At 37.4% G+C, this 14,075-nt stretch overlaps 1 protein-coding gene, 1 long non-coding RNA gene and 1 pseudogene across 3 annotated transcripts; 2 read left to right on the forward strand and 1 right to left on the reverse strand.

The window, feature by feature from the left end:
• The first annotated feature begins 352 nt into the window (after positions 1-352).
• Positions 353-4,543, forward strand: LOC145204528 (NXPE family member 3-like; annotated as a pseudogene). Its single transcript, XR_013853503.1, has 5 exons — positions 353-361; positions 772-1,052; positions 1,846-2,032; positions 3,520-3,636; positions 3,692-4,543. The product of XR_013853503.1 is annotated as an NXPE family member 3-like (transcript).
• A 1,425-nt stretch (positions 4,544-5,968) lies between these two features.
• Positions 5,969-6,499, reverse strand: LOC145236186 (uncharacterized). Its single transcript, XR_013861936.1, has 2 exons — positions 6,125-6,499; positions 5,969-6,059 (listed from the first exon to the last, which is right to left on the reverse strand). It is a non-coding gene; the product is annotated as an uncharacterized LOC145236186 (long non-coding RNA).
• A 1,561-nt stretch (positions 6,500-8,060) lies between these two features.
• Positions 8,061-13,277, forward strand: LOC145236170 (charged multivesicular body protein 1a-like). Its single transcript, XM_080099639.1, has 7 exons — positions 8,061-8,247; positions 9,861-9,958; positions 10,120-10,181; positions 11,730-11,820; positions 12,060-12,188; positions 12,327-12,517; positions 12,630-13,277. The coding sequence occupies exons 1-7, from the start codon at positions 8,214-8,216 to the stop codon at positions 12,661-12,663; spliced, it is 639 nt and encodes a 212-aa protein (XP_079955765.1). The 5' UTR covers positions 8,061-8,213; the 3' UTR covers positions 12,664-13,277.
• Positions 13,278-14,075: the final 798 nt, after the last annotated feature.

Raw genomic sequence — 14,075 nt, forward strand, 5'->3', positions numbered from 1 at the left:
TCATCAGTGCAGCTGGTGACGAGAGATCGGCCGCATTGGCTAGTGTAGCCATCAAACGGCACTCCAGTTTGTGGTGAGCAACAGGGTACAACCCCATACATCACCCAGTCTGTGCGATGCCACAACTGGGCATACAGCACAAATGAAACTGGCTCACAGTGGCCAAGCAACTGCTTGGGAACCACAGTGAAGTCGGCTCAGTGTCACAGTATCAATGTAAAAGCATATGAGCCAATAAATGATAAGCTGCAGACAGTGCACACTGTTTCGACCTATAAGGTCTCATCAGTGCAGCTGGTGACGAGAGATCGGCCGCATTGGCTAGTGTAGCCATCATCGCACAGACTGGGTGATGTATGGGGTTGTACCCTGTTGCTCACCACAAACTGGAGTGCCGTTTGATGGCTACACTAGCCAATGCGGCCGATCTCTCGTCACCAGCTGCACTGATGAGACCTTATAGGTCGAAACAGTGTGCACTGTCTGCAGCTTATCATTTATTGGCTCATATGCTTTTACATTGATACTGTGACACTGAGCCGACTTCACTGTGGTTCCCAAGCAGTTGCTTGGCCACTGTGAGCCAGTTTCATTTGTGCTGTATGCCCAGTTGTGGCATCGCACAGACTGGGTGATGTATGGTGTTGTACCCTGTTGCTCACCACAAACTGGAGTGCCGTTTGATGGCTACACTAGCCAATGCGGCCGATCTCTCGTCACCAGCTGCACTGATGAGACCTTATAGGTCGAAACAGTGTGCACTGTCTGCAGACAATCGTAAAAGTTCCACGGATAAAAGAACTTTCAAGTCAATTTGGAAGTCGGGAATGGCGAGCATACCTGCCTGAAGTTGACGATCTTTTGAACAAAATCGAGCAGGGTATTGTCAAGTGGCCTGTGGACATCAAACTTACAACAGACCCTAAGTCATCTGTCATCATATTGCCTAGTTCTAAAAATCTTAAGGTTGGTGATAAATTAGCTGGTAGCATCCAAGCTAAGGATTTTCATGGAAATACAAAGAAACATGGCGGAGATCACTTTCGTGCAAGGTACTGTTTTTTGTTTATTTACCCGTTTAGTGATAATTTTGGCTTAACCTAACCGAAAGTCTTTAAATCTAGTACAAAATATTTTCAACCGACAGTTTTAGTTATGCGTTCATTGTTTAAGTTCCTTTTTTGAACTAACCATATTCACTGCTGTGGACAACTTTAAGCGAATTTCAAAATGTATACATGGGCGCCGGCAGAAAATTTTGCAAGAGGGGGCAAGAAGCCTCTATTACCCCTAGATGTCAGCACCCATGAATGCAGCATTTGAAATAAAACAGAACCTACAGAACGTAATTCAAGGGAATATTAAACTGGAATTATAATACATGTATATGTTTTATGTTTGTGCACATAATTCAGGGACAAAAAAAAACAGAAAAAGATACAAAAACAAGAAACAAAGCACTGTAACCACAGCTTGCCTATTTCAACGTGGTTGTTCGGTCACTTTCAAACCCAAAGCATACTTATAGTAATGTATATGTGATGTATTTTCAAATAAATTTTTAAACTGTAATCGCATGTATTTACGCCCGTGTTTTGGAACAAGTCATACGGTGCTTTGCATGTTCAAAATGAACTTGTTTTTAGACTTTCTTTCGTGGACTATTTTATCATTAGTATTCAATCAAATTGTTTGTTCATAGTCTTGTCCTTTTGCGTCACGCAATTGCAAATCACTGCGCTTTTCCACGTGATGTCAATTATTTATGAGTGCCCATATTGTTGTTGTTTTTGTTTGATCTCAAACAAAAAAGTATAGCAAAGTTCTGTTTGTTAATATTTTCAGGTTAGTGAGACTCACAGATCATAGGCAGCTTACGAAAGATGGAATATCAGTGATGGTGAAAGATAACTTAGATGGAACTTACAACTGGAACACGCTTATTCCTTGGCCTGGTCACTTCAAGTTAATAATCGAGCTTGTTCACTCAAGCGAAGCAGTGGTGGAATTAATCGAACGCCGAGCGACTTTGGTTAATAAACAACGAGGATTTCTCGCTCGGTTCTCAAACGGTTCCAGCGCAATGTGTGATGTCACCATAAGGTAAAATTGCAAAATTAAAATAGAGTAAAGTAATAACTGATTAGTTGCTTTCAGATATGTTGTCTTGATGGCAAAATGTATTCTTTTTAAAGGTATTTGTTTAGATCAGTGGTTCTCAACCTTTTTACTTTCGTGGCCCACTTTCATTGCACAAAAATTCTGTGGCCCAGTAAATTTTTATGATAGAAAGAAAACAACTATAAAATAGGACAATGCATATGCTGCTATTATCTGGCTTTATTGTAATTACAAAGTAGTTTATTACATCATAAACATACGGGGTTGCAGAAACTTAAAGTAACTTCATACTGCAAATAGATTAATTTAAATTAATTTACATTCCTTTTCACTTCCTCCCCAAGCCATTATTCTTGTAAAATTGAGTGTAGTGAAACAAATGAAAGTAAATTTATAAATAAAGCTTTCTATTTGGTTGATCTGTGGCCCAATCAAAATGCTTCCATGGCCCACCACTGGTTTAGATAAATATGAAATTGTGCGTGAAATCGCATAAAAAAATAAAAATCAGGAACTTTTTGACAAAACACAACGATATCAACTACACTGCGATATTATCAAAAATCTAACCTAGACTAGTTCTATGCATGGTTCGGCAATCGCTGGCGTTTGATTTTTTCTTTTAAGACTCACGAAACCAACCAGTTCCGGACGTGGTTATTTGCACACAAGCGTATTGCTTAGTCTCTAATGATCACATCACAAGCTGGTATGGTGGAATGCACCTACAAACGCTCATAAGTTAATTGTTTAAACCCTTAATTAAAATGAGACAAATTAATAAAACTTCATTTCACTGTCAATAACACGCATGAAAACATTTAAAACACACATATAAGGTTAGGTTTGAAACAATATTGTTAAGGGTATTTGTATGTTATTCAGTCAAAGATGTAAACTGAAATCTTGTGGGCATATGACGCGAATTATGAAGAATAAGAAGATAATTTTTTATGATACAATAGGCACATTGCACATGCCCGGACTCAAAAATTTTTTTTTTTAGTATCGCTAAGCTTTCTCGTTTCGAATTTCTATAATATAGACGTATTGCGCAAAAGGTCTTAATGTTTTCTTTGTACAGATGCAGATTTTCCAGTCTTGTTGTTATCAAGTTAAACAAACGAAACTCGATACGGGACATTGATTGTTTAATTAGGGGATCTATTGAGACCGAGTCAACATTACTTTCTGTCCAAATTGCCGAAAGAATGCATTTAACAAGATAGTCATAACTCAACGTTTTGCGTTTGCATGCTATTTTTTTTGTTCCTAGTTACTGTATATGACTAACTTAGTTACTTGAACAAACAACTAATTATGAGTTGACTTTTTTTTGTTCTCAATTTCACAAAAAAGGCCAAATTTGTAACAGATCTCTTGTATAAAGTATAATAGAATACCAATCATAATTATTGCTCTTCCGGGTCACCCAAGTGCGATTACTCCCGACCCCAGGATGGCATTACGTGGAGCTGCGAAAAGCCGAACAATGTAACATGTCCAAATCCCAATGCTTGAAATTACAAACAATTACGGGAGTGTACTCGGCGAAGAACCCTTGATTAAGAAAAATGTCAATTGGCAAGTCGAACTAAAAAACTCAGGAACAATTTTTCTTGCCACGGGTCACACTAAAGACATGCCAACAGGTTACGAGAGATGTGATATATCAACAGGAATGAAACGTTTTGCGGATGGAATGAATGATATGCCTAGTGGGTATTATCACCAAAGTGAGTGGATTTCGCTGCTTTGCAATAACCAACTGAAAAACCTAAAGCAAGCTAAAGAATGCTTGCAACATAAATCCGTTTAGTTCATTGGCGACTCCACTATGAGACAATGGTATTTTGGTGGTTTGGCTTTGGCATCGAAAATTGTTGATTCGCAAAAAAGTTCTAAAGGGAAGTTTTGGTCAATGCCCCGCAATGGATCCAATACTGTGAAAGACATTATGGTCTACTACAGAGCACACGGAAATCCATTACACAACCCAGGTCCTCCTATGAGTCGACCGCACATTGTTGATACATTGCGTGCGATCACAGGCAACCGGTGCACTGTAATTGTATTTAATATTGGTGCACATTTCTTACCGTATGATCCATCTGTAATAATGCAACGGGCAGCAGGAATAAAAAATGCCCTGACTGATTTGCACAAACGCCTTCCAAACGTTCAAATATTTCTTCGTGGAACAATTCGTTTCACCGGAAGTTCGCAAGGACCACTTAGCGAATGGTTGTATATGAGAACCGATCGAATACTTCGGCGATATTTCTCAGATTTACCTTATGTTGGACATATTGACACATGGGAAATGACAACAATGTTGCCGCAAAAAGATGTTCACGCAATCGGTGAAGTTGTCAATCAGTTTGTTTCTTTGTTTTTGTCTTACATATATGCTAATAATTAATAAATACAAGCTGAAGCTGTCAGGTGTTGTGTATGTTTCTGTCGCTAGTTTTTGTCTTTTCTTCAAAAACAATGTATTTCAGGCCTTCTGCCATTATATCAAGTTCCAACATTTCAAAGTGTTTTTAAATTTTGCGTCACGATACAAGACTAAGCACTTTTTCGAACGTGACACAATAACATCGTGGCACAATGTTTTGTTTGCAACGAACTCCACAAGCTAAAAATCACGTGCACAGCATATAATTGGCAATTTATTGTATATAGATGACACTTATTTTGGCAACAAATGGGGCAAAACGGAGTTCAAGCGTATAGTCATGCAAAAAAATTCGCGGCTGATTTTCCAATCTTTTACTCAAGGGTATAGCCTACCGCAACAAACTAGGGTAATTAACTGAATAATTGTATACGGAGGGAATACAACCTAGGTCAGTGTTACAAATGGTATACAAACATTATTTTACCTTGAAATATTGCTAGTTTCGCGTTTTTCTTTTCCATAAGATTGAAATATTGCGCAAAAGGTCTTACTGTTTTTCTTGGTACAGATGTAGATTTCCCCGTATTGTTGTCATGTTAAACAAACAAACTCGATATAGGATATTAATTGTTTAACTAGGGGGGCTATTGAGAACGAGTCAACATTACTTTTTGGCCCAATATATAGCCATAACTCAACGATTGGCGTTTTTACACTTTTGCATGCTAACTTTTCTGTTGATAGGTGTTGTATAAGACTATAACAAATCACAACTAATGATGAGTTGATTTTTGCAAATCTTTTGTGTACAAATATAAAATGCTATGTCATAGGTGTACAAAGTTGCTGGAAAATTGTTAAAGAAATACAACGAAAAAATTTTGAAGATCTCTACAGTAGAGACAATTTAATATCCAAAATCAAGCTGATTCTTGAATTTGTTGATGAAACCATAGTCGGAATTTGTTAATAAAACTGATACTATTAAAGCGTTATGTGACAAGGGCTAACAAGAAATTAAATGGGGCGTACAGTTAGTATAAACACGACTGGGAGTTTAAGTTTTCGCTTGAACATGCGGTAACATGCGGTATTTAGTACAACCCGCGATATTGTGTTAAAAAATATAATGCTTGACGAGATTTTCGTTGGTACTAAGCAGAAAAGACACGTTTACGCTTTAAATGTGTGTTCGTAAAAGATTCGGTTTCGGCCGAATCGCAATAAATTATTCGGCCGAAACCGAATCTTTGCAAAAGTGGTCGATTCGGCCGAATAAGTTCGGCAGACCGAATATTCGGTACATCTCTACATGTGTTGCGCTCTCTTTTAATTGGTAGACTCTATGCGCCCAGACAGCACAGCAGGGGCGATCGCTTAAATTCCTAGAACGGTTCTCAACGCGCCTTTCCTCGCGCTCAACAACTCCAAGGCACCAAGAGCCAAAATAACGAATGTTTTATTAAGGCAATTAAGGACAGAGATGGCGCTCGAGGGTTCAGCAGCAAGACGAGTACAAGGGCAACTGCGTTTTCTGCAAATCTGCACTAATTTATTTAAGGAAACAGACGACAAATTATCAGTACAGTTGACTCTTACCGAACTATTATAGAACCAGAGTCACAGTAACATTCAAAGCGATCAGGAGATTTTAGGTTCTGCAAATACAGCATCAAATTCAATAAACATCGCCAAATCACATTAGTAACGAACTGCGAGACTTTAAGCAACAAGCTTACCGGAATAATACATTTATTTACAGCAACAGCAAGTTGGCTGACGACGGTGTGGGATCAGTGGGCCAGAAATGCACAATTACACATTGGACGACCGGCAACAGTTCAGTTAGCACAAATTTCCTATTCGTTACCAAAGAAACAAACATAACCAGTCAATTAAATAAAGCATGCTGCCTCTATAACAGGGGTGGGCAAACTTTTCAGCGCAAGGAACGCATTCAAAAGTTCTTAATCTTATGGGGCCGCATTGTATTTCACCAACGGCCCCCCAATTGTTTGCTTGTTTTTTTTAATAACTGGTGTAAAGAATTAGGTTTATATCATGTATATACCATTCAAAGTTGCTTAAAATGCTCATATTAATAATTTCTGACTTGGTGCATAAGTTTAACTGAACGGAGCTAACTGTTTATGACGTCATAATCGGTATTGTGACGATTGCGGTGCCTGTTTATTCGCATTGTTTGCAGACAATAAGCGGATAAAAAGCCTGGCGCCTGTGGTTCTTAGGATGGTAATCTTTTTTTCAGTCTCACGAAATCTGTTTTTAGCAGTTTGAAAATCAAAATATTTGGCAAAATAGTTTTAGTTACGTCACGGCAGCCAGTACATGTATTTTAACATACATGGTCACGGCCGCACAAACTCGTCTACGCGGCCGCATGTGGCCGTACGGCCGCAGGTTGTGTACCCCGGATTTAGCTCAAAATATTAACATAGTATATTTTCAGCTATGTGCAAATACGTTTGTTGTCACTTTGTTTGCACAAACATTGGTTTAAACGCTACAATTAAATCAAAAATAAAGCATTTGTTGTAAACATAGCATTTGTTGCAACATAGGCTGCACCACGTTTTTTTGTTAATAAATTTCTTGCGCCAACATTAAACAAAGCGAGCCGCTTTTAGTATCCATCTTAAGTGTCGTGGTCTGTGTTAATGATTCTAAACCCGTGTTTAATGTCCGTTTGCAATGTACTGCACCAACTAAACTTGATCCAAAGTGACCAAAGTTTTGGCGTCAACAGTACAAAGTGGGCTGTATTTGAAAACGTGAATGGCTTTTACTTTTATCGAACGAAGAAATTGTTTCAAGTGAATATTTGCATGATAACGTGGCAGAAACAGCAGACCAATTCACGTAAACACCCCCGGTATTTTTCAAAACTACGCCTGTGGTTATAATACTATTCAGCTTTGCTCGGAAACTTTCTCTTTAAATTTTCCCAACATTTGGCGGGCCGCATGAACTCCTTTGCCGGGCCGCATGCGGCCCGCGGGCCGTAGTTTGCCCACCCCCTGCTCTATAACATCCAGTCGCTAATAAACACGAGGCAGCCACGCCCACGCTTACAAGTCGTGACTTCAGTAAAACAATGCCAAGGTTGTGACATCATAAGAACCAATTGTGTGATAGATAATGTCACCAGGTGGCACAACATTGAGCCATACAAGTAAGTTAAGGCTACTGGCGGGAAACACAGAAAACAAAATAATATGTACAATGGCGATGTAACAACATGTTTGTTTGACTTGGAGTTTACAGCATTGACTTGGAGTTGTTGACACCAAGGAGAGATCTCGTTTTTTATTACCGAAAAAATACAGTGGTAAACTTTATTTTGGTCAGACCAAAACTAAATGAAAATATCGGCACAGTAACGAAATAACAAGACAAAAAAATTACCCAGAGCGATAATGGTACGTATTTCGTTTTGTTCCGTTCCGTTCCAGTTTGAAAAATCTATTCATTTCCCCTCATCCAGTCTGATTGAGCTGTTGGATGAGTCAAAGTCTATCTATCTTTGGATTGGAATGAGTTATCGTCATTGGTCAGATGACTTCATTAGCTCATTTCATTTACAACACGTTCACTTTTGATTTTTAATTGTAGGCTCAAGCTAAAAGTTACATTTCTCGCTTAAGCAAGAACCTATCTCGAAGCTAAAATGAATATGTTCAAAAAGAAACCCACTTTGGATGGTAAGTAGTAAGTACTAAGTTGGCCTATCATACGTCCTCTTTTTTTAATTTTCTGATTTGCTATGGCAGTTACGCTATAAAAGCAGCCAAAATTTCATCATCAGCCTAAAGAAATAATGAGTGTTGGTTGCACAGCACGTTTGTAAAAATACAACTTAGTTTATCGTGATAAACACATGCCTATTTTAGGTTTTAAAACTAAAGTATTCAATTGAAAAAGCTTAAAAGTAGTTTTGTAATTTTTTTAACAATGTGTCCTCCTTTTTGTTGGTTGAAATATGGTAAGTAATCTAGTGGTAGTAAACGACGAAATTTCTTTAGAAGGTACTCTATACTCTTGCCTGTCAGCTGCCTTTTATAAAATCGGAAATCAGAGTGTAACAATAACTTTGTTCATGTCAATTTAAAAATAAACATGTGATATTTCTCCATGCAGACAATAAATTTGTGTATGACCACAAAGTTAAATTATAAACGTTAGACCAATGGTTCCTAACTGGTTGTCCATGAACCACATGATGACTTTTTGTGGTCCATAGCCTAAAATGAACTGAGAACTGCTGCACTAGACACTTTTTTTTAAGTTAAACTGAGAGGTTTTGGACTAATGAAACTGAGAGGTTTTGGACTAATGCAATCTAGGCAATGGCGTATCCGGGGGGGCTTTTCAAAAAGTTGTACGTAAATTAAATAGGCCAAAATCGTTCCGTTTACCACTGCGTGATAACAGGGAGTCGTTATCTCAAAGACGCGAGCCTTCAATCTCTTGTATTCGCTTGTTATCTAATCGCCAATTGTAACAAGGGTTTAATAAGGAGGTTTATGCGCTAACAATCAGAAAGTTACCTTCTGGCTAGGACGCTGGTAGCAATTTTTTGCTAAGTGGTAACTGCACTAAGTGGAACATATCAAACAGTTTTTGCATTTGAACAATGTAAAAGTGTTAAAAACATGTAATGTTGTGTAACTTGTGTTGCTTTGATCCGCCAAACACGTAATAGTTTGTCAAAAACATTAGATCGATGTAAATCGAGTTATGTTATTAGGGTAATTTGTTACTTGCCAGGCACAATTTATGCCTTCTGCAGTTACCACCTTTAGTGCATTCATGACTTTGCGCAACTTAACAGTAGGATTACCGCTTCAGCAAGAGATTTAGTTCTTTAGAAATTGGACCCTGTTTTTTTAAGCAACGATTTTGATTACCTGACAGTCACGCTTATTTTGCAGCTGCAGTTTGGCTGAGTAAGCTAGATAGCAGCGGCGAAATCAGAAAACTACAAGCTTTCGCTAAAATTGCCTGTTCTTCCTGTCAATTAGATGGGTAGAGAAACCGCCAATTGTGGAAAAAGTGCTTTGCCGCATAACGCGTCGTTTTGAACAACGTCTGATGTCATAATGACGTCATTAGGGATTTCCCCCAAAAAAATTGTTGGACCCCCCCCCCCCTTTAAAAATTTCTGGATACGACCCTGAATCTAGGCAAACTGCTTTTAGCACAAAGCACACAAACAAATCAATGAATATGTTTTGTTCTGTAATATGTTTAGCAAAACATTATAAATAACCATTTTCTAATGGCAGAAATATTTATTAAATGATTTTGTCACTAGAAACTCTGTTTCAATTGAAGTTCACATGCAAGCAAATGGATAAAATGGCTGCTAAAGCTGAAAAAGAACAGCAGCGAGAACTAAATAAAGTCAAGAAGGTGATTATTGTTGGTGAACACAAACTATGGACAATACTTAAACTGGACAATCTGTAGGGTCAGACTATGTTAAAGTTTCCTGTCTAATATGGCCATTGGCCAATATTAACTTTTCAAAGCTGCTCTAGCTTAACATGTACTGTTCTTTTGTTTTTTGGTAGGCTTTAACAGAAGGACCTTCACGCTATGAGTTTGCCCAACTTTTTGCTGAGAATGCAATCAGGTAGACTCCCACCTATAAAAGGCTAGTGATATCCCTGTTTCCCTCTGGCTTTTTGTCTTCTTATTATTATGGGTCCCCTTCCCTGAAGGGGACACATATTGTTTTTGTCTATATTTTTTTCTTTTTTTCTGTATAACACGGATTTGTTCCCACGTTTTTTGGTCAAGAAAGAAATGTTCAAACTTTTTCAAATTTACACACATTATATATAGATCTTGGTCTAAAGATGGTCCGTGTGAATTTTGACCCTGTTTGATCCCTCGGTTCACCCACAGCCCTCCACGGCTATACTTGCTAAAGCAGATGATTCTGGAGTTTCATACTTTTTTTATTGGTACATTGCAGCATATTTTAAAGTATTTTGTAACTTGAAGTTGTAGATATCCATTTTCACCCCTTTACCCCCAAATATTTGTTTGTTTGTTCACATGTTAATGAGGTCAGAAATACAAGACTTAACCTGCTGAAATTTAAACAGCTGTGGATAGGGTGCTCCTTGTTGGCTGTTAAAAATTTTAGTGCAGTCGGCTCAGTATTTACTGTCACAGCCCCAAAAATGTTTTTACATGCTGTCTTTTGTCAAATTTGTGCTCGCTCAGTGCACAGCTGACGCAATGGGAGTGATTGACGATAGTGGCGCATGGGAAAAATGCCTCTGCTTCATGCATGAACGCAGTCGTCACTTGACCATTTTCTCACTGGTCGGAATTAAGATGTTACGATGTTAGTTATATTGTGCTGTAAACGTTAATTAGGTCAACTTATTCATGTTTTGAAATGCAGAGCGACAACGCAGCACGATATGTTACACCTGTGTATCGTGACTTCTCAAACTGAAAGCGTTAATAAAACTGTTTCAGAACAGGTTTTGGACATAAAAAGCCCAGCTAAGCAATCGTATTGTTGGTGTGTGGAAACTAAATGGCGCCAGGGAGCGCTATGAGTAAAAATCATAATTCTATTCCAGTTTAACAATGATTGTGCCCTATTTTTACTGTAACCAAATCGCACATGCGTTTGTGTGGGGAACCATTAGATTATGCTTGCAGAAACAATTATGTTATAAAGTGCCAGGAAAAAGATAGGGACCCAATGAAATGTAGGTGCCAAATATATATATATCCGTTAAAATTATAGTAAATTGTATATGTGACACATCGTTAAATATGATGTAGTCAGTGGTGGGATTCAGCCAGTTCGCACTGGTTCTATAGAACTGTCTCAAGAAATTTTATGAGATCAGCGAACTGGTTAGCATTACTGGTATCTGTCAATAGACTCTTTGTAACAGAACCGGATGAACAATATGACTTTTGTGATAAAACCGGCTGACAAAAAATATAAACCCCGCCACTGGATGTAGTATATATAAACTGACAATATATGGGAAAACCACTATTCTAGATTTTTTTTTATAAATTATAATACATAATAATGTGATATAGTTAGCATAAGGGGAAATAAAATGGATCTAAATATATGGAAAGATCAACACATGAAGTAACAGATTATGTGTATATCTGTTAAACTCCTGTAATTACCAAACAGGAAAAAGAACGAATCCCTAAACTTTATGAGACTTTCGTCACGCATGGATGCTGTTGCTTCACGATTAAAGACAGCCCAGTCTATGAAATCAGTAAGCAGGTTATTTATGCAAGATAGTGTTTGGGAGTTTGTGCAATGAGTTTTCTTAATTTCACCTCTGATTGTTAAAGATGTAGTTTCGAATTCATTTCTGAAGAGCATGTTTTCTGCAGGGGATACATTTTAAACTCTTAAAATCAACTTTAACAATGATGTTTGTACTGAACTTATGACATTTACTTTAATGATGAACATTTTACATGGCATTAACATTTTGTAATTTATTTTAAGTTAACAAAAGATCTTGGTCATGTCACCGTTGCGCTAGACTCTGCAATGAAGAACATGAATTTGGAGCAGGTTGCTAAAGTTATGGACAAGTTTGAAAGCCAGTTTGAAGACTTGGATGTTCATGCATCTGTGAGTATTAATGCAATCACATTTATAAATTTTGTTATTTATAGAATTGTCATGTTTGAGGCATTTGATGAGAGAAAAACTTCCTTTGTGTATGAAAAATACCTAAATGCCATAAACTATATTTTGCTGGTTTTGAAGGTAATGGAAAACTCAATGGGATCAGCAACTGCCTCCACTACTCCACAAGATCAGGTTAAATCACTTATCCAACAAGTGGCAGATGAAAATGGTCTGGAGATCACTGCACAGTTGGAAGATGCTGGTATCGGTGCAACATCAATAGAGAGTGAACGACCTGGGGCATCACAGGAAGATGATCTTGAAAGAAGGTGTATACTTAATCTCAGATCTTTTGTTTCTAAAAGCTTATGTTTGTTTTTTATAACTAATAAGGCTGTTTTGCTTGAAATGAAAAAAAATAACTGAACCTACATATTTCAGGCTGCGACAAATGAGAGGAGCCATGCATAACTGAACCCAGAAGTTTCAAGTACTCCAAGGGTTTAAAATTTCAAGCAAGCTATGCATTTCGCACTTATCTGCTTTTCTGGCCTCATTGCCGAACACACACTTTCCATACCCTGATAACAGCAGTATGTTGGATGTTCGCCCTGGGTTGCAGTTTATTATGATATGTTCCATTTGTTATTTTACATGCATTTAATTGTTACTCTCCGAACAATTAAAAAAACGAACTATTAGGAATAGATTTTCTGAAGCCAACCAAAAATCGCAGCTCCAGTGCGTAAGTTTATGTGCACAAAATATTTCTTTGAAAATAGAAAATTTGGAAAAAAATGTGGAGGGTAGTGAAAGCCTTCTTATTTGTCAGCTGCCCCTTATTTAACATTGCCGACCATTTGGAATGTGTTGAAGTTTTTACTGTTCTCTCAGCAAAACAAAACTATTTTAGCCATCTGTTAATATTATTGGATTTTTTTATTCCAGTAACACAGTTGTTTCGTATACTTTTTTTTAATCACGTAGCATTAATTTTGAGCTATAATGCATGTCAAAAAAAGGTTTATCGCTTGTTATTTTCCGTTTTCCGCTCATTGCGGTCTGAAATACATTATGCTAGTTTTGTTATGTTGCAAAAATGAATGTACTTAACTTACCATATAGATTTTACTCATGTTGATCTTCTACAGCAAAATAAGATTCGCAATAGCAGACAACCTGTAAACAATACTTCATTTAAAAGCAAAAAATGAAATCGTGACACATTGGAAGTTCAGTTATTAGTTTAGTCATGTAATACAAAATACATATAGGTCACTGCGACAGTTTTTTTTTATGTATTTACCCGCTTGTGTTACCTACGTTAAAAGTAGCAACTATCCAGCGTAACAATGCGATGCTGGCAGTTTCACTTGTGAAATGTGATTTCGCACAACACTGCAACAATGAACAGTATTACTTTGTCATTTATTATAATTTTTTAACTTGAGACGCAAGCATCTGTTAGATCAGTGGTTCTAAACCTTTTTTACTATCGACCCCCTTTAGAGATTTTCTAACACCACGCCACCCCTTCACACACGCACACAAGAAGTTTAACTACCGGAATGGTTGATTGTGTTCATCACACAATCTAACATGGCTGCAAAAGTTTTGCTGTTCTCCAGAAAACCCTTAAAATTGTGTTTGTGTCTCAGTTTCACTAACCATTTCACTATTTCGTGTTTTTTATGTTACGAAACCCAAAAACTGCAATTATAGAAGAATACAATCGCAAATATTTTTACGCCTGTTCTAAATCAAACGGTCGTATGTGTTGCTGTGCTCAACAGTCACTGGAAAAGTTACTATGATACGAGTCACTGGAAAAGTTATTATGATACGAATAAAATCATTCCCATTATGATGCGAATAAATCGAGTTGGG

Source organism: Phallusia mammillata, chromosome 1 (assembly GCF_965637545.1).
Source record: "Phallusia mammillata chromosome 1, kaPhaMamm4.hap1.1, whole genome shotgun sequence".
NCBI lineage: Eukaryota > Metazoa > Chordata > Ascidiacea > Phlebobranchia > Ascidiidae > Phallusia > Phallusia mammillata.